General features: G+C 34.9%; 2 protein-coding genes across 10 annotated transcripts in view; both read left to right on the forward strand.

Annotated features, from left to right (window-relative positions):
- The window catches only part of LOC147079368 (RNA polymerase-associated protein CTR9 homolog), a 28,325-nt gene extending 17,134 nt beyond the window's left edge, over nucleotides 1–11,191 (forward strand). For 5 of the 9 annotated variants that reach the window (XM_085940403.1, XM_085940436.1, XM_085940444.1 and 2 more), the window contains exons 2-5: nucleotides 6,926–7,167; nucleotides 7,394–7,632; nucleotides 8,664–8,859; nucleotides 10,751–11,191. In XM_085940403.1, the coding sequence (XP_085796529.1) occupies nucleotides 7,096–7,167; nucleotides 7,394–7,632; nucleotides 8,664–8,748 (396 nt within the window). In that variant the 5' untranslated portion in view covers nucleotides 6,926–7,095 and the 3' untranslated portion in view covers nucleotides 8,749–8,859; nucleotides 10,751–11,191. Of the gene's footprint in view, nucleotides 1–709; nucleotides 897–967; nucleotides 1,359–6,925; nucleotides 7,168–7,393; nucleotides 7,633–8,663; nucleotides 8,860–10,750 lie in introns of those variants that run through there. The other 4 variants (XM_085940397.1, XM_085940428.1, XM_085940410.1 and 1 more) reach the window with 2 other exon arrangements.
- A 6,797-nt stretch (nucleotides 11,192–17,988) lies between these two features.
- LOC147079369 (DENN domain-containing protein 1B-like) lies at nucleotides 17,989–25,843 on the forward strand. Its single transcript, XM_085940184.1, has 12 exons — nucleotides 17,989–18,163; nucleotides 18,258–18,416; nucleotides 18,897–19,034; nucleotides 19,185–19,353; nucleotides 19,755–20,012; nucleotides 20,302–20,403; nucleotides 20,760–20,872; nucleotides 21,115–21,223; nucleotides 21,341–21,484; nucleotides 24,407–24,477; nucleotides 24,874–25,120; nucleotides 25,459–25,843. The coding sequence occupies exons 1-12, from the start codon at nucleotides 18,147–18,149 to the stop codon at nucleotides 25,597–25,599; spliced, it is 1,668 nt and encodes a 555-aa protein (XP_085796310.1). The 5' UTR covers nucleotides 17,989–18,146; the 3' UTR covers nucleotides 25,600–25,843.
- Nucleotides 25,844–27,235: the final 1,392 nt, after the last annotated feature.

The following is a 27,235-nucleotide window of genomic DNA, read 5'->3' on the forward strand; positions in this document are numbered from 1 at the left end:
GCTGCAACCTCGTAATGGTGAATTAGTTTGAATGGCTTTGGCTGTAGGAACGCATTCAAACGCTTTCGGTTGAAAACAGGGCATAGAGCCCCGTCTTTTTTCTTGATCAGAAACAGGGTTGAGAGAAAAAACTGGGGGTTTGACCCGCTTCTTCTAGAACCCCTGAGTTCTTTAAGTCCTCGATCTCGAGAGTGACCTCTGCTGATTGTTGCGTTTTAAAATCTTTCCGTAAAAGTAAAGAAGGACTTACCAATAGTGGTATCCGCACAAAAGGTATGCGGGCTACGGCTATTATTTTTTACCAATGTTGGGGTGGGGTACACTACGCCATTCAGACTCCCCGAAAGTCTCTTAGGCGGTCCCCAATGTTATTGGTCGTCCAGATGCGGTCACCTTCGCTTAGAGTACGGATCCCTGGTGGAGCCCGTACCTCCGATGGAGAACTCCCTTCCCACAGGACGTCGCCCCTTGGGAGTACCCCGGCCATAATTTGAGTTCGAGGGCCTTCCGGGACTTTAAGCTCGGAGGAATCCTTGATAGTGCCTCCCGAGTGAAGGTATCCTTCCGGTAAGGATCTGAGTCATGTTCTCGCAAATTTTATTATGTGTTGTCCCCAAAACCCCCTTCGATTTTTTGGTACAGGCTCATCGCTGTTATGATTTTTTGAGGATTGGTTGCTCAATCCACTAACCCTTGCATACGCTTTCAGAAGCTGTCCCGATGGGAAAACATCGCATTCTGGAGGGCCGCGATGGTCCTCTTCGTCAGATGGTTAGCTGATGACGAGTGGTCGCACCGACGCAACTTGTCATTTAGACCTAACTCTACGACCGTAGGGGCAAGAATTGTTTTTTGGGCGTTGTGCCACTCCTTGCTGGTCCCCCTGCTGAAATAAGGTACGTAACGAGGATACCTCAAACATTAGCATCTTAATCGACGCTCGTACCTACGTTGAACTTTTCCTCCTGTAGCAGTTCTGCTTCGCCGTCTGTTGTCCATTGCTTTTAGAATATCCTCCTCACGGTAATTCAGATGTTGCGCCATAATCACTGATCACTTAACGTTCACTTAACTATCACTTAACGTTCGTCCAAGATAATTTTTTTTTGATAATTAGAAACGTCAAATCATAGGCTACATCTGAAACTGTCAAAAGGCAAATCCATAATGAAGACAAAAGAATCCCAAATTACATACATAAAAAATTTACGCGCGGGTATGACCAGTAAATAAAAACAGGAACGACCAACGACAAGAAAAGGGAAAATAAATTAGTAGAATATATCCTCACGCGAAGAAGAAAGAGCAAACCCTATCTCAAGGACTTCAAAGTCAAATTCGAATAATAATTGCTATAAGTACTATATTATAATTAATAAAATATCATTAATATCGATAATTCCTATTATGTATCATCTGCAAAGAATAATATTTTCCGAATTAGGTACTCGTACCTATTTTAATAACAACTGTTGCGTTTCACTATTGCAAAAAGAAGTTTTTAATTTTTTCTTCAATTTTCATTTAGGTTTTTTAACCGGAATACATAGTTTTTCAACTGCGACACAGTGGATCAAATAAACAGATGTGGATGGTTGAATGTCATCTTGCTGAGATAATAATATTATGTATGATTGTCGGTTCGTGATAAGACTGTGGTTGTATATCATTTAGTGTTCTTTACTGTTTCTGTAACTGTAACTGCTTATTATTGTGTATTTGCACAGTAGAAGCTATTACCTTGTGGCAGTGAAATTTAATGCTGCTCTGGTCTTTTCATTTTCTGATGTTTTAAAATAACTCCAAAATATTGAAACAAGTTATAAATTTTGGCGGTATCTTCACAGCCTTTCTAGTGTTTATCATTTTGAAGTTTTTGTATTTTTCTTCACCAATAACTTTCAATCAACCAACAAATCACAGGGAATAATTTTGGTTCAAGTTGTTCTGTGTGAAAATGGAGACCAAGCTATACATAATATCAACAGACGACGTAATAAAATAATTACCGACACCTTATTTTATCAACTAAAAGTTGAAACGGCCAACTACTATACTATGGCCAATTTTCATATATAAAAGTCACCCTATCTATGTATTAATTAAATACTTATAAAAGAAATATGTACATATTATACATATTCGGTGTAAAAACCTCAAAAATGATAATCATGCATGACTATTGTCACTCGATTACTAATGGTAGGTAGGTACCTACCTATCATACATTTTTTTAACTTCAATGTGACCTGTATGGGCATTGGTTAATAATAATCGCTGGCAAGCTATAATTATTATTTCGTCTAGGTATCTTATAGGTTCGAAATGCTTGGGTGACTAGGTACAATGAAAAAATGGGGTTGTAAAAACTTTATAACAATAAATTTGTAGTCATGGGACATCTCTCAACAGCAGCCTCAAAATGATTGATTCCTTGCTATAATTAGAAGACAGACGATCTTCCTGTTTTTTTTTATCTTCACAGAATTATTAAATTCATTATTTCGTTCTTCCAGTCAGCTTTGGCTGGGTACCTAACTTGCCGGCAACACCGAGTTGAGTCCTCTTTTCAGCGATTAGGAATGCAGTATATGTATGGATAGAATAGTTACCTACCTATATTATAATATAAGTACTCATATTTAATTTGATTTATTACGGCGTATTGAAAACCTGTGTTATTAAAAATCTATTCACCTTATAGAGATAGGTACCTACGACAATTTTAAATACCATATTAAAAGTTATATTTCTCCTGAAATGTCATAGTTCTGTTCATCGCTGCTCTATTTTGTCACCGTTTTTTTTTCTTAAGTTCTGTTTATTCATGGAACCATTTAAGAGTGGTCTCTTCGGCATGAATGTTGTTTGAGTTTATCATAAAATATAATAATTATAAGAAAGCAGATAACGTCAAATTTTTGTTTCGCACTGATCGGTTGGTAATATTTTTGAAGTCACGCTTGAGAGTGAAAAGGTCTAAAACGTGCTAATCAACCATTTAATCAACTCTTCTTTACTCCTACCTACCTATGTGTTTTGTATGAAACGCAAATGTCGCAATCTAGAATTACATCCAAAGAATCATATTCCTCATGTCCCAATTTAGTAAAAAATGTAGGTCGGTACCTATCTTCATTAAATTTCTTTGATTAGATTTTTATAAACGTCATATTGTGACCAGTTGAGATACGTATCTTTTGATATGAAGTCTTTATGCATAAACGTACTTGTAATGTCACCGGGCAAATATTGAATAGTAGGGCTTGTTTCCTTCTACAATGAGAAATAGTGTAATGAAATAGATAAGTAGTTAAATATTTGCAGAAATTGGAGCTTTGTCAATTTTATTAACTGCTGTTTTTGAGCCTCGTCCATTTAACCTGAGTTTTTAATCTAGCGGTGTTTCTTCTTGTAGTATTCTGTACAAAACAGAGTCATTTTTCCCATGATAATATCATTATTATCTCACGACTGTTAAAAAAAATGCACACATTTTTTAGGCATATCAACGTCACTAGAGTTGCATGCGATGTTGCAGTTTGTGTAAAAAGATAAACAATCAGTAAGCTACATACTATCCTTGTTAGGTAAAAAATACAGCAAATCATTAATAATATTATTATGCTGTGTTTTTTTACTGTTTATGTGATAGCAGATCGTAAAAACTATAACGAAGTGATCGTATACTATGTTAAGCCTTTAACTTCTTATGGTACGTTTACATCTGACACTTATACCGTTATACTTATTTGATGTGTCTGACATAAAAATTCACTTAATGTTTACACCTGCATGGATCTGACATAAAATGCTCGTATACTTCTCGTTGAAATAAAGTCTCGACACTTTATTCAATGGCAACATTTGGAATAAATATATGCGGTGTTTACATATGGTATTGTAACTTATTCGGACACTTATTTCGTATACTTCTCAAAAACGTTATGTCAGTTGTCAATATGGGAATGTTAAAAAAGAAAGCAGCGAGTGTTATTATTTTCTATCTTTCTATAAGTCTTTTGGCAACAAAAAGGTGGAAAAAATGGTCTAGATGGATGCGGGAATGGATTCAGCGACGAGAAGAACTAGGTGCCTTCCGTTTAATGTCAGAGTTTAAAATCGAAGATCCAACTCAATTTGTGAACTTTAGTTTGCAAGATTGGACCTTTTGCCAAAAAACAAGACACACAATTCAGAAATGCGTAGAAGAACGATTAACAGTAACATTGCGATATCTAGCACTTGATCGTCATTGCATATTCAATATAATATTATCGTACCTAATACGAGTGCAGGTGTGGGCCAAAATGAATTAGGTAATACCATTTGAAGCGCATTTTTTCTTCACAGAGTGCATCAGAATTAATCGTATGTGCCGAGAACAAGCGATATTTTATTTTCGAACAAAATCCATAGAACACGGCACATCCGATTTATTTCTCATTGTCTATGATTTTTGACAGATCGCTACAGTACATGTATTAACGTAAACGTTGGGCATACATTCATGGTGTACCTATGATAATTGATTGTCCGTTGTTTTAGAAATATACATATGCAATTCACTAGGTACCTGTCAAACTACGAATAATGTGTCAGGTACTTGACATAAAAGTAGACGGTGGTCCAACTTCGGTGATATATCGCTCCAAGTTCGAACTTGTCGAATACGCGATGTTTACATTTGCGTATATAAGTAGATTGAATAAGTGGCAGGTGAGAGTCGACACACGCAAAATAAGTGGCAGATACAAATATACTTACTCATACATAAATATGACGATTGTCTTGTCATACATAAATATGACGACATTAGTGTCAAATGTAAACGTACCACAAGTCGTATTTTTTATACAAATTTTATAAGCCCCACATGCCTATACGCTGAAATGATTCATTATTTTTCTATGTTGCTTAGAGAAGCTTCATACATCGATTGGCGTACGCCGTAGCGTATCGTTATACCATACAATAGACAAAGGGTTAAGTTGACGATTATTCCGTATAAGAAAATTAATATATTATGAATTCTGCAGCAATGTGAAAATAGATTACGGCAAAGTAATAATTCCTTACGGGGCATCCCAAGTTTCGTTTTCTCAATGCAGCTCGAAGACGGTGAATTCCCATAACACTAGTAGTCTAGTATGTTTAAAATGTAATGACGTCATTCTTTAGTTCCTCATGCCTACTGCTAGTGCTTGGTCATGCGACTTTTGACTTTTGTCGTTTTGACTGTTTAGTTTCGTTATAATTATTACATTGAACTAGCAAAAGTTTTGTGGTGTGATTTTACTTCATTTTATGACATGTGATTTACGTAACCAATGTCGTTTGCCTAATCTAAATTATTTTTAGGTGATCAAGTTGTATCCCGAACATTTATTACCTACCGCATGAGATGAAAAAAATGCTCATTCTTCGCCTAGAGAGATCCCATTTATCATCTGGGTCCAATGTTGGCCAGTGTTGCCATATTTTGAAAGTGGAATTATAGTACAGAGCCTCCAAAATTATAGTATTTGGGGATAAAATATAGTACGCGTTGTCATCTCTTGAAAATGAAAATTTTCCCAATTTTTCATAGTCGGCTCGTTTTTTTTAGAAAAAATATTTCTTCGCGGGCCGCAGGTTCCCAAATTTTCATGGTCGGCTTGTTTTTTTAGGAAAAATATTTCGCCGCGGGCCGCACGTTCCCAAATTTTCATGGTCGGCTTGTTTTTTTTAGGAAAAATATTTCGTCGCGGGCCGCAGGTTCCCGATTTTTCGTGGTCGGCTTGTTTTTTTTAGGAAAAATATTTCGCCGCGGGCCGCAGATTTCCAAATTTTCGAAGACCACTCGATTGCGAAATGGCAAATGCAGAATTATAGTACTTTTATATAAAATTATAGTACGATTTTCAAAATTATAGTATTTTGGCCGTACTATACCTATTTTATATCGTACATAGTACGCGGACCAAAATTATAGTACAAATACTATAATTATAGTACGGTTGGCAACACTGATGTTGGCGTAAGTAGTAAATACTTATAAGATTTTACGCATGGTATGTAGGTACCTACCTAATGAAGTTAGAATGTCACCATCAATTTCCTAGGGAAAACAGTCTATAGTAGAAAAAAAAACTAGGTATCATATTAATATTATACTAAATAACTGGTAAATGAATACTTTTTTAATCAATTTTTATGGGTAATGATTACTCTCTGGTGTTTGCTTTTCTCCATCGCCAACCACCACGTCTCGACACACATAGTCGAGCGTATACCATGGTGTACCGAACGTTGGGCGTTTTTCATAGCTGTGCTAAGAGTGACACCTGTAGAATCTTCCCGATACCTCGATTGGCGTGCAAGAATGCATGATTTCTAGTCCAATTTAATCTATTATGGTTATGCCTCAATGAAAAAAGACCTTGCTCATCATATGACGTTTCAAACTTTTTGAAAGAAATAGTGCCCCATAGAAACCAAGTTACAATAACCGAGCGGGTATTAAAACTTACTCGTTTGTATACATTGATATAAGTACCATGATAATACACCGTTTCATACACACATCACAATAATAAAGTGGGCAAGTTTTGCAGAATAGGTCAAAGACATCTTTCAAAAATCTTGAATAACCCTTTTTTTGCAATGTGGGTAAAGTTAATATTTAACTACTTGCTACAATATAATATATTATATTATATATTAGCGTTTTGGAAAGAAATGTTGTACAACATTAAGCCTTTTTGCGATGTAGGCAGGGTTAATTTTTCAACCACTTTTATCCACATTTTTATGTCCAGAGAGAATGATATTTGAATGAATGGATGGGACCTGTCGGATCTTGATTTCTATTGGCATCGTTTGCGAGGGTCCTTTTATTTTTTCAAATTGCGTATTCTCATATAAATGTTTGTATTCTATACAGGTGCCGTACGTAAACAAAAAGAACTGATGACTTCATCAAAATCTTGGATGCGGGCCGCACTAACCGCGGCCAACATCGATTATTCTAACTCAGAGGAAGATCAGATGCGGTGCCTGGACATGCTCGCCGCATACTGCGTGCAGGAAGCTAACCATGAAAAGAATTAAAACATGAAACGGGATCTGTTCACCAAAGCCACAAACGTATACACCACTGCCGACAAAATCATCAAGTACGATCATGTAAGACCCACTTTCATTACCTATTTTATTCAACCTAGTCAAATTTTGTTCAAATTTATTTAAGTATATTTAATAATATGAAGTGAACTTTACAATTTACAAGTTCAATCCATTCACAACATGACTTGGAAAAACAAAATGAAAACAACTGATTTTTCATTATACAACAGCCAAATTTATTTACTGGCATAAATGCTGTACCTACAGCTGCATTTTTTTTTTGCAGAATCATCTTTTGGGCCGAGCATACTTGTGCTTGTTGGAGGGTAATAAAGTGGTGGATGGCGGATGCTCAATTCAATTTTGTGTTGAATGGAAAGTGTACATCTCTTTTAATAAAAAAGACTACCGCAGCGCTCTCGGCTTCTACAGGGAAACTCTGAAAACCAACTCCAACCGCCTGGCTGTTCTCCGTTTCGGCATGGGCCATTGCTTTATAAAGCTAAATAATCAGGATAAAGCAAGGTTTGGGATACTTACATTGTAACCATAATCTAACCTAACCGAAAAAAAAATATTTTTTTAAATCGGTACATGTTCAAACACGCGCGTTACCATGATCTTACTCCCTACTTCATTTATCGTTTGTCAATTTATGGCTACGGCCGTATGTTGTAGCTTAACCACTGGGAAATGCCAATAGAAATGGCGTATTTCAAAAAAATACTAAGTACCTTATTCCTAGGTCAATAATTATTGTAATTCAAACATTATTCGTAGGATGTTTATCATATTTGAATGGTCAAAGACATAGCTTATAATTAGTATCTTTAGAATTATCTTTAAATGTGTTAATCGTGTCAATTTTTTAATAATAAAATTCAGATTATTAATCAAGATATAAATCACAAAGATTATTAAATATATTTTTTTATCGTAAATATGTCACTATAATATAATGTTAACATTAATTTTACTAATGGTTTTGTAAATGCGTTTAAAAATTAATGAATCTTAAAAATATTAACACCACTGCACATGGATGTACCGAAATTTGACTATATTCTAAAACATTGGAGCGAGAAGTTTAAAAGAATACTATTTTATGTAATAAAAATACTTTATACAGTCATCAAATGTTTAAAATAAATATAGAGGATAATAAGGCTTCAAAATTATATAAATTGATTATCTAAAACGTCTTATTAATGTCCAGGGTTATGCTCTGAATATACCATAAAAGCTCCATTTTGACCTACGCTCAGCATGTGGACCATTTAATCTCTGTAAAGAAAACATGAAGAAATTATATGAACCTATAATAATGTCTGATTAATAAAATTACATACATAATGTAAATTTCATATATCACATGAGTATGAAATTTATGAGGAAAAGAATAAAATTCTTTCTACATACATTTTAAAAAGATCTCGTTGCTCCATCTATCTAGTAATCATAATAGTATTTCAATCTCCTTGTGTATCCACTTAATTCAGCAGGGTGAAAATTTTTCTCAGTTGAGTTCATTCAGTTGTTTTGTTATTTGTTTTCAGGATTGCAATCCAAGTCCAGTACCTGACTCTGCGTGCGTTCCATAACACAGAGAATCAGGGGTTGTGTGCGGAGAGCTGTTACTAACTTGCACGAGACACCACGACCAGGCTACGCAGTTTGCGCTTTCTGCATTTGTCCTGCCCCACTTTGGCCTCGAGCAGATGTATATAATTTTATCGAGGGGATTCAGAGAATGTATGTATATTTTATATCATATTTGTATAGGCGTACAGTTAAAAATATATTTTTTACTGGCCCTACAATCTGATGTGGATCTCGGCTGCCTCACGAAGAGGTCTCATAACAGATATTTTTTACAAGAAATAGATGATGGTTTGCTCAACCTATTGGGTCCACAGCTTCACAGTTGATATTCCTAAATAATAGACGTGATTTAAGAATGTAAGTCTTCATTGAAAATATTTAATTTGGAACAGCCTCAGTAAAATACCTATTCGAAATATCTTGGATCTTCTCAAGCTGACTCAGCTGGCATGCGATAGATCTAGGGTTGATTCCCATGTCATGTTCCAACATTTTTATCAATTTGGTTTGTTTCTGAACATGTTTCGAGTTATGTATGGAAGATTGATGAATGTTTCATTGTTAAATCTTGTGTAACATCTTGAAGAATCTATAATTTAATTTAAACTATTAAAAAGTACTAGTATGTCAGTATGAAAATTCGAAGAGATCCTTATGCTATCTATGAATCAAATTTTGTATATAATAGAATATGACCTGGTATTCACCACTTAAGAAAATTGCTTTACAATAATTGTTTTGTTCACACAATAAGTTTTTAACAATTCATCATCATCAGCCGGGGTCGATCTACAGTTGGATGAAGGCCTCCTTAGCTTCCTCCATTTTTCTCGGTCCATAATTCTTCACTGCCACATACATCCTTCTTCTTGGTCGTTCACTCATGGCTGAGGATCGTGCCCACTTTTTAATTTTGCCATCCAACTTTTTGCTGAGTTTTTTCTTATTTTTTTTATCAAGCATAAGGACTGAAATTTATGTTCTAGTCTATATAATGTTGTAATTATTATTGTCAATACTGTAAGTAGGCGAATTAAAATAATTCATCCAAAGCCAATGTATAAATATATTAAGTTGTTTTATTGTATTCAACAATTATTCCTTCACTGGGCCTCCCAATGTTTCGAAAATGTCATAAAGGCTCAACCAAACAACTACGAGATAATAAAAATTCTTGGATCCCTATACGCTACATCAACTTTCAATCTTAACGAGATGTAGCTCGTGCACATCTCAAGAAAGTCACTGATCAATTCCCCAGATGACATTGAAGCTTGGATTTAATTAGAGCAGTCTGATTTGCAGTTATATCATCCCATTTTTTATTAATATACAAGACATAAACTTTCATTTTTAAAGATATAATAATTATGTATAACCATCTTAGTCATTTTGTCATCTGTCTTTGTTTCATCGTTGATACTAGATAGATCAATATACACTTCAGAGAAGAGGCGTTTATTATCTGCATTGTGAAACTTGTAAAACAGTTTAGTGATTCAGATTCACAATTCACCAAGCACGTCTTTATATAGAGCAGCAGCCATATTGTAGATCCAATTCATGCTCCGAAATATGTGTATCTATATGACAAGGTTGGTCGACTAAATCTCATGGAGCAATTTGGGATAAAAAAGTGTATTTCAAAAAAGTCTATGTGGATGTTAATCTGTAAAAGACTTGTTTTTGCAGGGTTTAATTGAATTTAAAAAAACTAACCCAACACCATCTGTAAGTTGTTGTCTTATTTCAATGAAAAAAATATGCATGACTGACAAAGTTTAATGTGCACTATTTATGGCAGTTCTTAACAGCCTTCCTCCACCCTTCACCACTGCTATCTATGCCCCAAGGCTTTCTATGCAATGTGCTGCTCACCCATCTAATGGTCAAACAAGCAATGAAATGTAAAAACAATAAATTGTTGACTACGTAGTATGTATACGTTTATACAGCAAATACTTTTAAGTAATATTCTGTTTATTTCTGTGTTATTTCTGTACACGTTTGCTTAATCTTATCAATGGTTTTTTGTTTGCAGTACGAGAATTGTTTAAACAAATTCCACGCTCACCATAATGTGGATGATTTGATTTACATGGCCCGAGCAGTGTCGTATGCGAATCGACTCCAGGAAGCCAATATAGCTTTGCTACGAGCCAGATGAGTTGGGCCGTGTAACGGCTCTCTACTCTACACCATGGTGCTCATCCTGAGAAGAATGTCCGCCCACGTTTTGATTGGTCACAGAAGTTTATTACTTTTAATACTTACCTATGTAACTACCTACCCACATTGATTTTTTCCTTTATAACATTGATGATTTATTGTAATATATTTAGACCAAGCAAAGAAATTACATGTTACACCTCCTTACATTTTTAAGTTTAAATCGACCACCCAGTTAAGTACCTCTTGGATTGATGATTTTTAATAGATAGGTAGTTTTAAGTATTTTAATAAATAATTGATGTTTTATGATAAATTTATTTTCATTTTTTCACCCTTTCCTTTGCTCAGCTGTTAAGTTATAAAATATTATTAAATAATATTCGCAGAAAGCATTATATTACTAATTACACTGTGCTCTAAAGGGATCTTATAGAATATACTATATCACAATATTTGTGAGGGTGACATTCTTTATGAACATACACAATTTTAAAACATATCTGCTCGAATAATGGAACCGCTGGAAGCTGTGTCCCATTGTATTCTGACCAAGCCGCAAAGGTCAATAATACTAGCATAATTTGTAAAAAGCTTCAGTCACATTACGGCTAGTTATGCCGTAATTGGATATAATACTGGTGACTAAATTGGTAAAGCACATCGGCCAGAATTCGATGTATACAGGTTCGAATCCTGTCAGGTGTCATATTTTTTCAAGTACCAATGTTTCTGAGGTGTTTTCAAACAGTGCAGGTAGGTAGGTATGTTGTTCTTGTCGGTATATAGGAAGCCAGCGGCAAACAAATTTTGAAAATAGCTGGTATAGGTACCTACTGGATTATTTGTTAGGTTAGGTTTTCATTTTTGTATTCATGAATTTTGCCAAAATCAGCAATGAAAATTGGCGCGGTTCCCGCCTGGCTTCCTGTAAACCGACTTGCACCGATACCGGTTATTACATACGTAAATCAGTGCCCCGCAACCTTTTCTCACCCAAGACACACCACAGGTTTTCGCAGAAGACAGTGACACACCACATGTAAAACAATTTATACACCAAAACATGGACCCCACATCCTGAAGGGGGACCACAGACTAGGATATTTGCCCCTCCTACCTATCGCTAAGGTTAAAGACAGTGTGATACTCTAAAATAGAGTTTTTAAAATGGTGTTTGAGGTAAAATTAATGGTATTGAATGTTTGTATTTATTAATACATCCACTTTAATTATGGTTAGTTGTCTGGTTAAGAATATTTCGTCCCCTTATTGCAGAACTAGCCTAACTGATTTTTTGTGATTTTTTTTTTATTTGATAGAAAAATTCCTTTTTTGATTCTCTATTTGGAGTCCGAACAGGCGTATCTGAATTATCAATATAAAAAAAGTTATCAGCTTAGATCATTCCAAGCCTAAATTCAATCTTAAAAATATTTTGGAACTAAATTAGCCTAACTGACGTTAAGCTAGTTCTGCACGCAAAAGTACACCTACACGTTGGCAATATCGCCTCTTTCTATTGCAGTTAGGATTTATTTGTACTAGTTCGCTGTCAATGTCAACTGCCAACCTAATTACGCTGATGCTGTAATTACCGACAAGTATTGCAATTATTCTATGGACCATCTAGTGGCTCCTTCCACATCTAATTCGGTTGATGATGATGAGATAGTTAACACATTTTCTACCGAAATCAGTGGCATGACTGGAGTTCAATCAACACCAAATCGATTGATCCCGCTGACTCGAAATAACGAAGGAGAAATCAGTGCCACAGTGGCCCACTTTACATTAGAACAACGAGGTAATTATGAGTTTTATTGTTCACTTTTACAACAAAAATAAACACTTTCTTGACTGAAATAAGAACTGCAATTTGCTTCTATCCCGCACATTAGCTCAATGATGTATATATTTTCAGACTCTGTAATCATCGACAGGGTTTGCAATAATTTTATGGATGATCAAGAGGTTCTTTCGACATCTGATTCCTTTGATAATGATGGGAAAGTGGACCCATTTTCTACCGACAGTGTATCAGACTATGAACCACCACAGCATTCACTATCATCACACAGTGATGAAAACTCATCAAATGGTATTGGTAATATTGTAAATCGACTTTCAGCACCTGTCCTAGAGGTGTATAACTCAAGTCAAGCAGGGAAAAAAAGACTAGGAAAAGACATCGTAATGAAGCTCTGTGGCGCAGAAATGTAGTAAAAAAGTAGCGAAATTCTGGAAACGAATTTATAAACTGGAAAAACAATGTAATATGTGAGCGTCAAATGAAGGAACCCTCTCCTCAAACATGCAAATTTGGTTGTTCTATAAAAATTACCCAAGAACAGAGGGTTGCAATATTTCATCAGTTATGGAATTTAGGTGATATAAATAATCAACGTGAAGCGCTTCGTTGAATTTAATAAAAAAAAAGAACTACAATTGATATAAGTGAAGGTCGAGAAAGAAGTCATCGTAAAATGACTGACAACTCAAATTTTCTTTCAGAAGATCTTAACAAGATTAAAATATGCCAATTGTTTTTAAACTCATTGAGCATACGTTATCAAATGGTTAAGACTGCTGCAAAGAATTCATACCACCTTAATTCAAGCACGGTTGCTGATGACAGCAGAGGGTCGCAGAGGATATTTGCGGTAAGCGACCACATGAAGCAAAACGTGAGGGATCACATTAACAGCTTTTCTACAGTAAGCAGCCTTTATTGCCGAAAAAAGACCACGAAGCACTACTTGGATGCAGCATTAAATATAACAAAGATGTTTGACCTATATAAAAAGGACTACGAAGGAAAAAGCTTGACAGTAGCCATTGATTCAATGTACCTACCTACATATAGAGGCATATTTAGTAATGAATTTAATTATTCTTTACTCCGAAGAAGGACCAGTGTGACTTTTTCTTGAAATATGAGCAGAGCAGTAATGAAGAAAAAGATATTATGAAAGCAGAATATTATGATACTCATTTAAAAAATAAAGAAATTACCCGAAAGTTAAAATAAATGTCAAGGAGCAGGCAAACTTAAATAAAACGTTCCTATTGCGCAACAAGTCTTACAAATCCCAGAGCAGAAGCCGCACAACTATACTATAAACATAAACGAAAGTATGCCACATACAATCTCAGTATTCATGATCTAGGATCACAACAAGATCATTGTTTTATGTGGCATGGATCAATTGGAGTGAGAGGAGTGTGTGAAATTTGGAAGCTGTGTCTTTGATTTCATCAAACAACAGGTATCGGAAGGGATAAAAGAATTCATATTTTTTTCAGATAATCGTGCTGGAAAAAATTGTATCCATTTCATGTACTGTATGTACATGTTCTGTGCGGCCAATTTCTCTTGTAAAATAACACATATCTTTTCAGAAAAAGGTCACACGCAGAATGAAGTTGATTCGATTCATAGTGTTATTGAAAGGGCTGCCAAGAAAATACCAGTATATACACCGAGCTAGTGGTATTCAATAGCACGATCAGCATGTAGGAAGAGACCCTACGCCTACATTGCTTGAAATCAACAACCAAAAATTGGGATTAGGATGAACGTGGAATCAAATTTTCTTGGAAAAAGATAAAACGAATCTCAGTAATGCCAGAAAATCCACACACACTCCAAATCGAGTACAACTTTGAAGATTCGCCTGCACCAGTTAATAGAGCTGAGCGTAGCCGTGGACCACTAATTCAAAAGATAACTGACTTCAAATTGATGCCAGTAAGAAGTTCGGTCATACCAATAGCTAAGCTAAAACATTGTGACCTAATGTATCTTTGCCCGGAGAAAATAATCCCTGTTGACTACCATTCTTTCTATACAGGACTGATCACCTCACCACAAGAAGTGAATAGGGATGAAACTTACAGTGATTAAATTAAAAATAGTGCTTATGAGTAATAGGTTTTATTGCCTTTTCATTTATATAACTTCTTGAACTTTAACTTTCATTAATAACTACAGTATATTATAAGTACCCATGTTCATTGAAGTGTTTGGTAGATTTTGTGAATAAAAAAACTATGTCGTGAGATTTAATTTTTATTTTGTAGTGCTATACAAATTTAGCCTAACTTCCTAATGCGCTTAAGGTACCATTTTTTATTGCCTTATGTTCGCGTTCAAATACCTTAACTCAATTAAGATAGTTCTGATCTGAATTATTGTAGTACAACTATATCCTAATAGTTATGCAGAACAAGCTTAACTCAAATAAGATAGTGCTGATTTCAAATACTGTAGTGCAAAAGAAGCCTATCTGCATAAAATATGTGACGGAATATACTTTTTGGTATTTTTTTTTCACATAAACAAAGCATTTAACCAATGCATTATCATATATTTAAATCAATTTTTTTATATTTACAGTTTTCAAATTAATGACAAAATAAAGTTTAAAAGTGCTCTCTTGTAAAATGTCCAAAAATCAGTTAGGCTAGTTCTGCAATACGGGGACGATTTGTTTGTCGAATATTGACACAATAATAATAAATAATTATTGTAACCTACAATCGAATGTTTACCAGCGTAGTAAAATAGCGCTGCAGTCGACTCTTTTTAATATGTGAGCAAATTAGTAATTTGTGTTTATCTTTCTTATCTGGTTGACCTGCCACGCAGTCCCACCCCTGAGCCTGGTCCCTCAGGCTAGAGGCCTATCAGTCCCCCACCCTGTGTATTTTTTGACTTGATATTTTAAAGAACAACCCGAAGTTCTTGGTTATACTACATTCTCGAAATTTTTAATTATAAGTTGAGTTAAAAACTTTTGCACACATATATCGTAGATACGGTAGCTGAACTGCAATAGCCTTGTCGGAAATCCAAGAATATTCTTTTTTAACCGAAATCCAGAAAATAGCCAATGGAACATCGGCAAAATTCAGTTTTTAGAGTCCCATCGTTTCCCAATTCAATTAATTCCTCTCAAATTTATAGAGAAAGCGGTTCTATAGAATTTTCGGCATTGGTTGCGAAACGGTTTCGAATCCAGTCATATTGATTGTATGAATGTAATGATGAAATTTCTTTTGCAGCAAAGTTAGTTGTTTTTGAGACGGATCCAAAATTAATTGCTTGTTTTTAATGGTGGTCTGGTAGGTCCTTTGAAACATTTGTAGAGATCCTTGTCTTAACTCCTTCTAGTTTATCAGAGCACGTCAATATATTATTTTCATTCTGACTTTGCATTGTTTTATTAAATAGTATTTCCAGTACCCTAAACATGAAAGGCGCATCTCATGTGACAGATGATTTTGACGTATGATAGGCAACGACAACAAACTTAATATACTTATATTCATAGACAATATTTGACAAAATACTAATATTTAATAATTATTAATTATACATGATTCTTATTGCTGTCATTCGAAACGATAAGGTGGATAATAACAACTTATAAATTTGTTTATTGGTTGTCTTATTAATGTCTTAAAATTGGGATTTTTAAAGTACCTAACTAGCGTTGGATATAAAGCTTGCTCGTCATAAATTAATGCATAACGAAACATTTATGAACGCACGAGGTCTAAAGATACAGTGAAAGCCATCAATAATTTGTAAGATAAATAATATAATATTGTGACATTGGAGTGGTGAAAACATTTTTGGTGACAGCTATGACTGTTGCGAATGGCTTCGCAAAGTATATTTTGAAGACGCACCAATAAAAATATATACAGGTGCTTTCCAAATTGAAGCACGAAGATGTTGATTATCATGGATTATTGGCTGTTTTGCGAAACTCTTTTGACCAGACCATCCATGCGGATGCGGTTGTTTTTGTTCGGGATATTTTGACGAGGTACTTAGTGAAAATGGAAAAATGAGAACTTTTCACGTAATTTACATGAAAAAACAATAAAAAATACATAAAAAATCATGTAATTATACTCAAAGCTGTGCATTTAAAAAATGTGAAAAAAAATGTTCGATGTTAAAACTTGACGGCCATTCAAAATCAAATTTATAGCTTAATGTAAAAGATAAAAATTTAAAAATCATGTTAAAAGTTTAAAAAAATATATGTAATCGTATGCACTTAACAAAACAATTTTAAAGTAAATTTAACGGTTCAAGTATCAAGTAACTAAATTAAAAAAAATAATATCTCTCAAGATATAATCTCGAAATCCAAAAAAGCACGTGCACAAACGTAAGCCAATAATAGACAAATTGATGACCTAATAAAAATTTAAAAAAGTTTGTTGGGTGGTTCGACTTAACGTTCATCAAATATTTCATATCAAATATCTCACGCACTATATGAGAAAAAAATTAAAAAAGTATGCAGAATTGCGCATTAGCTATGCGACAAGAGATTTTACTAAAAGAAATATTTTTAAACCCACGCAGTCAGGTTTTGCATACAAACTTAAAAATTAAAGAGCGCGCTGAATATAGATGAAAAGGCAAAAAAAAATCGTGCACTAACGTTCACTACCAACGCACTAGTGTTTACAATTTAAATTTTGAAAAAAATCTAAGTTTAGTGACACAAGTATCCAGCATTTAGCTGGGTCACCCAAATTGAAATCCGAATAACCCCCTTAATGTGCGTGCACAAACGAAAAAAACGCGTGCACAAACGTGCACTAACGATGCACAAACGAATACACACAAAAAAGTTGAAATTTCAACATTGGGTGACCCAACGTTAGCTGGAACACCCAATTTGAAATTGGAATTTTTCGGTTATTATAGGTGCACAAACGAAAAAAAATCGTGCACAAACGTGCACTAACGATGCACAAACAAACGCACCCAAAAAAAATTGGAGTTTTAACATTGGGTGATCCAGGTAAATGGACCTTCAAAATGTTCGTGTAATATTGATAATATATTTTTTATTATAATATTGTAATCAATTCGATGTAATATTTAAAATCGTGTGTTCTAAATATATTCCACATTGGATTTAATTTAAATTATAACCTATACGATTTTATTTATTACAGCGAAATTATAAAAATATAATATTATTATCATTAATACTTGAATTTTTTACGTTCAGCCAGTGATTTCACTTTCTACGTTGGCATCCGTGTGGCGGCCATTGTAAATTCGTCGGTGGTGGGGTGACGCTTGACACTTCATATTAGGAATAGGTTAGGAAATTTGACGTTATTGTGAAATAACATTGTAGTCGACCGTTTTATTACATTATTTTACATTGGTTTGGTGATAATTGCTGAGAAAATTGTGAACATTGTATTGTGAGCCACATATCTTCAGTATGGGTTCGCGTAAAAGGTGATTATTTATCCAATAAAAGTGCGTAACGTGAACGATAATATCTGCCGCTAGACCGCATACTTCATAATCATTTATTTCCTTTAATTTTCAGAGAAGTCGTCCATAGGTACTTCGAATATTATTGCGAGATTGCTCCGCCGTCATCTCAGACTTCGGAGCCCACAATTGTGTATAAATTTCCAACCTCCAGCGAAAATGATGATCTCGTGAAAAGTGCGGTTAAGTTTGTCTTCCCTTTCGAATTTGAAAGGTAAATAAATACTTTTATCGTGGATTATCTTATTCGATACGATCGTGAATCGGTGTTTTCTGCAATCGAATGTTTGAAAGTATAATATTATTATATCGTTATTCTATTAATTTCAAATACATACCGGGATGTCAATCTCGAAGATTTAAATGGCCAATTTAGCGTTGATCAGAGTCATGTCGGTACATATTGTATTTTATTAAAGGTAAACATGCATAACGATTGAAAAAATACTGCACTTTATCACTATAATATGTATGATTGCTGTGTTTCTTTCATGCATAATGTTGTTTTTGAATTCCGTCATTGAACATAACCTCACTTTTTGGTTTGTTTTTTTTAAATACTTTGGGATGAGTTTCATGTATGTACCTGTTCATGTGTTTTGTATTGCATTGGGTTTTCCTTGCTTCTGCATAGGCCACATAATATGAAGGTTTATGATTTGTGTGTATCAATATTTTAATTACAAATTTTCAGGAATCTCATACAGCATTTCTCCTTCGTTCTAACGGACGCGGATGCCAAATTTACATATGGATATTGCAGGCACGATCCGCACGTCGACAATGCCACAGTATTCCTCTCGTATATCGAAAATCATGATGAGTTTTACAAGTAAGTTCACTTCACACCATGATTATTTCAGAAGCCGTTATAAATCTCAACTTCTGTGTCCTACTTTGATATATGAATGTTTTGTTACTGTTGAATTTATTAATGATTTACCTATTGAAATATTTGCATTATTTGTATTATTCTTTTCAGGTATTTGGATGTGATTGCTTCGAGGAATGGCTCGGACCCCGCCGATTTGGCTACACCTAGCAGGGAATACGAAGGAGAAACATTTCAGCTCAATCACTACCTGAGGGACATCCGGGCCACAGCCGTTGATAATTATATACCACATGAACTCCCTCGCATTCCGGGAAATGTGAGAACGTTAATTATTACCTTATTATGATGTCACTGACTGTGATTACTGGTTAATTAATATTTATCTTGGCGAAATTGCATCTGCGATATTTCATCATTAATGTTCTTGTCTCTAAATATAGCGTTAGCGATTATATTGACATGGACTCGTGAATTAAATTATTACTGTATTGGCTCCTGTATGGTTTATGATTGTTGATTATATCAAATATCATAAATTTTCGCAAAAAATATATGAGAAATAATTGAATATGAGCGCTTGTTCATGTTTATCATGACCGTTTGATTATTTTATTGCATTACGATTAACGATGCGAGTTGTATTTATGTTATTATACGATTCCCTTGGATGTTATTAACATTCACTGTACCTTCGGAAATTCCTTTAATTCTTAACAGCGAAACCTGACAGACTACTTCGATGCGGTGGATTCGCGAGCCATGGTCGGGATGCTGGGAGCTCTTCTCCACGAGCGACGTATCATTGTGAAGTCGAAGAATCCAACTCGCCTCTCGGCTTGCGTTCAGGCAGCGAATGATCTTCTATATCCCCTTGTTTGGCAGCACATTTTTATTCCTATCCTGCCCGAGTCTTTGGTCGATTATCTTTCGGCCCCCATGCCGTTCCTCATTGGCGTTTCGGAAGCCATGTACTCGGTACGTATGTAATTTAATTACTCGTGTATACATCTGTCCAAAGCGTTTATTAATTAATTACATTAGGTTTATCTTATTTGAATAACGTGTAACCTCACTCTGTACGTAGCTAAATAATTAATTTATTAATCGGTAGTATGTTCGGAAAACATTTTATAATATCTTTTACTGTCTTTATCTCGTTAGAATTCATTCAGAAAGGCATTTATTTTTTTGCGGTTAATATTCGTAATAGATAAAATTACTTTATAAAATGTTTTCTATACCATTTTTACTGTATACTTTCCAGTGGTTGTCGCCGCTTGAAATTGGCGAAGTTGTCTTGCTGGATGCTGATAGGAGTATCTTTATAACACCGTTTGATGATCTGTCTTTGCTGCCAGTTGATATGGTGAGTTCTCCTCAATGTGGCGTACAAACGCAATCCGATGGAAAACGTGTGGTATTCTCATTTAATCTGTCGCATCAGGAGGAAACTCGCCCTCTCCGACCTGATGAAATACCAATAGTTATTCTACTTTTCATCATCTTTGGAATTAAATTTCGTGGCAATCGATTTATTGTAGTATCAACACTTTCTCGTAGAGCCCTACTTGCCTATATGGATGAATTTTATTCACATGCTGCCTATTCTTGAATCTTGAGACCAATTTCATCAGATTGCTTCAGGAGCTCGTCTTGTACTTCATGATAGCATTATATGATTTCCTATTTTTATGTTTAAATATATTATGGTTTGGTTTCTAGCAATTTTCATTGCACCGCAGCATCAAGCTTCCGGAGCCTGGAGAAGATACAGTCTCGAGAGCTTTTCTGAAGACTATTGTGCAAATCATCGGAGGATACAAAGCTTCCATCAAGTGAATATGATTTTTTTTTTAAATGTCATTATCAGTTCTTTACATAGTTAAATCTCTATCTGAATAGGAAATTTTATGCATAAATCTGTCGATTCAGTGTGCTATTATGATATTTTCCCGAGAGTTTGAGCGAACGGCCGATTGTCGTCAAAGATACTCTTGCGATGCCTCCAAATATTGCATAACACATCTTCCGTTTCTTATTCAGTCTGAAGTTGTATACCTTTTCCATTGTTTTTCAGGTATAATGAAGGAAATTTAATCTTCGACGGAGATCTTTTCGTCCGCGGTTCCAAGAATTCTACCCGCAATTTCAGAAAACAACTGTTAATGACGCAAAAATTCCAACAGGTATTATTATAATAAATATATATTTTACTTCTGTCTGGAATTGGTCCATTGTTTTTTGTATACTAAAAATTAGGGCCGTTCCACTTGTGTTCACACATTCTGTATTTTGATTTTCAGTTTATCGATGAGCGTCTGGCCCGTATCGTCGATGGCAACACTCACTCCGATGAATTCGAATATGAATACGCCATTTGGGAGTCCGCACAGAACTTGTCCGGTGGCAAACGACTATCAGCGGCCGTAGACACAGCGGTAGAATCGGTAAGTTTGCAAATGCCAATGCTTTTTATAAGTTAATCCGCACGTGTTCAGTACATTAATGCATCACTTTCCACAGAGACTTTCAATACTCGATGATTAACCTGGCACTCGCGGCCTATTGTAGTATGACGAATTCACTCTCCGCGGTGACGGTTTTTGTTTAATTTAACTTCTGTGTTTCATAATAAAAATGGCAATAAAAAATGAGTTTTATGGCTCTTTAGGCGCCTAGACATGTTCAGATTATTTTACAACATTAAAAAACCGTAATAAATCAGTCATAATGTCAAAAATATCCGAAGAAATTAATTCTATACAAAGACTCACCATTTATAAGATTTCCGCCATTTTGTTTTATGTATATGGAGCACTGCAAGGCTTGCATTTTGTTATTCGTCACGCTCGTGCTTGACGCGAGTATAGAAACACTTCACAAATGGTAATAAAATCACACATAATGTTTTTTCCCTGAGTAGGGTCGTAAAAATAGCACAATAATTTTAGACTAAACAAACTTTTAGGCAGACACTTAAACAGCTATTAAATATTATTACTGAGTTACATATTTATTTTTACTTTACACATTTAAAATTGTTTTGAAGAGTGGTAGATTTTATAACACGGACTGAGACATAAAGCCACATTGCAAATACAACACATATATCTAGATAGAGATGTTTTTTTTTTATTAATTTTTGAATTTCCGCACACATGACAGCGTCTTCTGGGCTTTTTATTATTTGCCGTGGGCGGAATGTGTTGCGGCAAATGATCTGTTAAAGTTCTAGGCAACAACCTCAATGGATTTTCACTAGTCGATGGTCTGGGTTGTGGAGTTTTCGTGATTTTCACAGCGTACTTAGCTACTAATTGTTTTATCACGACTAACTGAAATTCTCCTAAAGTTTTTTTACTACCAGTAACAGATTTATACATATAGAACGCATTTAATAAATAGAGGTCAATCATGTGAAATGCTACTTTTTTGTACCATTTCACAGATTTCCTCATGCACGACAAGCTGCTGAGCATCATGTCGGCCTTGTTGACAGTCCCCATATTTTTATTATACTCTAAGATGCACTTTGGCTTCATAATGGGTTCTCCGGTTCTAAAATTAGTTTTACCGGTTGGACCGAAGGAGTCATCGTGCATGGTTGTAAGCATGTGGACATCTCTTCTGTCACACCATTTGAGAGCCAACAATGGGCTGTTTGACTTTACCTCTGTCTCCCCCTTTTTCAGCTTTTTGAAGCATGGCATTTCTTTGCGATTCTTACGTACAGTCCCACAAGCATTGGTTTTATTTTCATGGAGGTGTTTGAATAACTGTGGACCGGTGTACCAGTTATCGCACCACAACGAATGCCCTTTGCCCAGATACTCGGTCAGCAGCGTTGTCACAACAGCTCCGGAAATTCCAAAGTTTTGGCTATCCACTATGTCTGTCCCGTCACCACAATAAATAATAAAATCTAAAATATAACCCGTCATAACGTCACACAGCACGAACATTTTGATACCGAAACGATGACGCTTCGATGGAATGAATTGTTTAAAAATAAGTCTCCCTTTAAAAACAATAATGCTCTCATCGATACAGAGATTTTGATGCGGAATCATCGTGTCTTTGAAAATTTTGCGTGTATGCTCTAAAAGTAACCTAATTTTATTTAGTCTATCTGAGGTAACACTTGTTGGATCGGAAAAATGGAGCATTTGGAGCAATAACTCATATCGGTCTCTAGGCATCGTCTGACCGAAAATGGGTGCACTTAAAAAACAATCCGTACTCCAGTGTTCTTCTAGTGACAAATGTTTGTTTCGTGTCATGAGCATTGACACCGCAAAAAATACATATAATTCTGATACAGTTGTATCGATCCAATTATGAGAACGTGATTTTGGTCCAAGTTCTTGAGTGTTATACTGGTAGTGGAAAAAAATGTTTGTTTGTTGGACTACCTTCAACATTATATCACGGTTTAAAAAATGTTCAAAAAAAGACACTCAGGCGAAGTCTCAGTCAAATCGCTGTTTGCTATGCCGGATTGAAAATCATCAAACTCATATACGATCGGAACATGGGGTCCAGATGTCCATGTTCTCAAGTGTTCAATTGGCTCTTCTGATATATCTACATCACTGAGGTCAGATGGTTCCAATTCTTCTTCAGACATTTCGTAATCGGAGTCCAATTCCTCACTTAAACCAGCCATATTGAAGTTTGAAAAAAGTTCTCAACCAAACACTCACACCGTAACAAAGGTAAAATAGTCCAAAAAAATATAGTCAAAACACTTTATAACAGTTTAATACACATGAATGGTATAGTTAAAAACACATAAACAATAACACAGACAAAATATTATAATAAAATTCACACAATACAATAGATCGCGTAAAATACGTAATATTTTGTACGGAAAAACGACAAGAGCGATTCCTTGTACAGTCCTCTCACAACAGTGATATTACGCATACTGCGCAAACGCAGTAAAGTGGCACGATGTTTCAAACCAAAATTAAATGAGCGTAGATTGACGGCCTGTCGAAGGCATGTCAAACATCTTAGTTTTAGTATTGTAACACAATTTATTTGACAATATTACATATATGTCACCGTTGGTAATGAAATAAGGCAAATTATGGTAGAGATTTCAAAATCATGCGTCATGTATATTCTACATAATCGACCGGCGCATTTTTGCGTACAACATTGGCGACAGAAGCGCTGTAGCCCCGTAGTTTTGCGAAATTTCGCGTACTACACTCGTGACAGAAGCGGGCGCCGGGTTAACTATGCGTGGCTAATGTGATTCTAATCTGATAGATTCAGTCTGCGAGTCCGGTGCACGCTGAAACTAATAATTCTACTGCGATTGTTTGGTAATTAATGTTTAAATGAATTTCGTTTTATAGGTTCGCCAAGGCGGTCGTGAGGTCATGCAAGCCATCCAATCCAAATTAAGAATGAAGAAGAATACAACCAGGTAATTGATATCACACTTTACAATCAAATATGCAATCATAATATCAATGTAAAATCGATGTTAAATCAATATCGCAAAATGCCAAGATCCACACTGATCATGAAGAGGTCGACATCCAGGTAGTTGATTGTGATCAATACACTTTACAGCAGACACGGGCAATATCCTTGAGATAACCCCACCCCACTGAGAGGACAGGAATGTTTTCCAATAAAACTATTTCGAGTCATATATACATCTAATTACACCTACTGACCTCTTCACTTTAACGTCTGACAAGCGGGAAACTAGTGAAAAATGGGTGATAGCAATAATTACGGATGTTGCGGGCTAATTTATAAAAATACAACAGATTAACATCAATTCACAGAGATAAATTTATATCTTTCTTTGCAGACCATCTTCTCGCCTCTCTGAGAATGTCGATTTCGATGCCTTGAATACCTTCCAGATGCTTGACTTTCCCGGAACGTCATCCAATCCAGATGTCACCCAATCGCTGGATGTTCAGGGAGCATCTTCGGACTCCTTGACACACTCACTGGATTTTGCCACAATTTTCACACAGAATTCTCCTAACTCAAGTCTTGGATTGTCATGTGGGTCTTCGCCTCTGCGGCTTTCTCCCCAACCCGTGCCAATGGTAAATATTATAATATATTATCTATTAATTTTAGTCATAATCGAAAATGTTGAAAACAAACATTCTTCTATAGAGATGGAGCCTAAATGTATGAAATTGAAGCAAAAATTGGACCTCTGGTCTACTGATGCAGGTGACTTCGCATACTGAAAAGTCCACCCACCGATTTATGTTTTAATTTGAATATAGAAAAGCATGTTTTCTGAAATTTGCAATTGCCCTAATGTCAATTAAAAGATATTCCGCTTCAAAATTTTGCACTGCAACACTTCATCTAGAATATTATTTTTGCCAGATCTATAGAAATGTCTTAACACTTCATACTCTTCGGTTTGCAGCCCAGCAGAGAGGCCTCGAATCTCACCCGAGATGATGATCAGTCCACACCTGCGAGGCAGCGAGATACAGACCTTTTGAGAAAGTACGGAATAGAATTTGACAAATTGAAAATATCCCGCGACGACCACCACTTCGATTAGACCCATCGCACACTTCAGAATGAAATCGGCTCACATGATCTTTAACAATTCCAGTGATTTATGATTAATTTCCTATTACTGATTTTAAGATGTTTGTTTTTATTATTCCAGTGTTAAGTTGCCAATGTGTTGTTATATTTAATATTCCCGGAGCGTTTGTTCCTTACTGAAACTGCAGTCACTATGTTTTCTGCCGGAAGATTTTTTGTCTTTGAACGGTATTTCTAATTTGTTTCAGAATATTAAAAAAATGGGAATTTGTTCTATTTATTATGTAGTTGTAGGTCTCGTAAGAAAATGACTGATATGTAAATTCACAAATTAGCAAATATGTCTGCTTCGATTTCGGTCGACAGTGCAGCTTTTTGTCTTATTCAAGCTATACCAGCTAACAAAGTATTGTTTAAGTACTTACATAAAAAGATTCAAATTCATATTATATTTACATTTTTCGAGATTATTTATTTACAGTTATTTAATAATTATTATAACCAAAGTTTATATGATATAGGGGTGAAAAGAAATTAAAAGCACAAATAAGACTGTACGGCTGTGATTTAGGAACTTGGTAAAATATGAAATATTTAAGGATTTCAGGCAACTTTCGGGCATTTCTAACTGAATTCTGAAATTGTAGAAAATTTAAATAATATTACCCCCACGATTTTTATAAATACTACTTAATATTAGGCCGCAACACGGCTTACACGATCTCCCGATATTCTATTGATTTCTGATGAATTCCATTCTAATTTATAATTTATTATATTATGTTGTATTGTATACAAGAATCTTTGCTCAATATTATAATGAATTTGTTATTGTTATTATTGGATTTCCAAACATGGTGTTGAAATTATCAATATTTGTAGAAACTATAGTCACTATGCTATAGCTATAGGTATTTCTGCTCGGAAATTTTTTGTTTCTGAACGGTGTACTAATTTGTTTTGAAGTAAAAAATAGGAATTCAATCAATATACATACCTACGTGGTGAGTTTAAGAATGTTGATCTTGTTCTATTAATTAATGCATTTTGCATACTATACTATACAACTCTTTTTCCAATGAAGTGCCATAATGTAATTATTATAGATCTCGATAGAGAACGAAGGACTGATAATGTATCAATGAAAAAATTAATATAAGTACATTGTATTAGGTAGCCAGTAAATAAACGTACTTCCATTTCCAAGATATATTATTAAATTTATTTATATTCAGTTATTCTTATTTAATCTATACCAAAGTAATGTTCATTTAGAAGAGTAACATTTAACGTTCTTTTCTCTTGTTGTGTTATTTAATATTAAATAATAATAATACTCACGTTTGATGACTGTGATTTAGTAACTTAGTAAAAAAATATAATTATGAACAAAACAATAAATTGAACTGATAGATTTAGAGAAATAGCAGTATTCTGCTATTTCTTGACGTGTCAATGCGACTGTTTTTGAGCTTCGTAAAATCAAATCACTAGAAATATTGATGCGTATTAGTATTTAATCATTACTATGTACATATAACCGATTAGTAAGACCTACGGGCTGCTATCTCACTCCTAATAATTATAAAACCTATCTAGTTTGTGTCGCTAGTCTGAGTTGCGATAAATAATAAAGAAATGGCTTC

Source organism: Rhyacophila brunnea, unplaced genomic scaffold, assembly GCF_057557595.1.
Source record: "Rhyacophila brunnea isolate RB1 unplaced genomic scaffold, BYU_Rbru_1.0 scaffold_1, whole genome shotgun sequence".
Classification (NCBI taxonomy): Eukaryota; Metazoa; Arthropoda; class Insecta; order Trichoptera; family Rhyacophilidae; genus Rhyacophila; species Rhyacophila brunnea.

Excerpts from the sequence above, each read along its gene's own strand:
- LOC147079369 (XM_085940184.1), top strand. Across the intron at positions 21,485-24,406 it reads TAGACACAGCGGTAGAATCG|GTTCGCCAAGGCGGTCGTGA; the intron begins GTAAGTTTGCAA and ends TTCGTTTTATAG. Across the intron at positions 25,121-25,458 it reads CTCCCCAACCCGTGCCAATG|CCCAGCAGAGAGGCCTCGAA; the intron begins GTAAATATTATA and ends TTCGGTTTGCAG.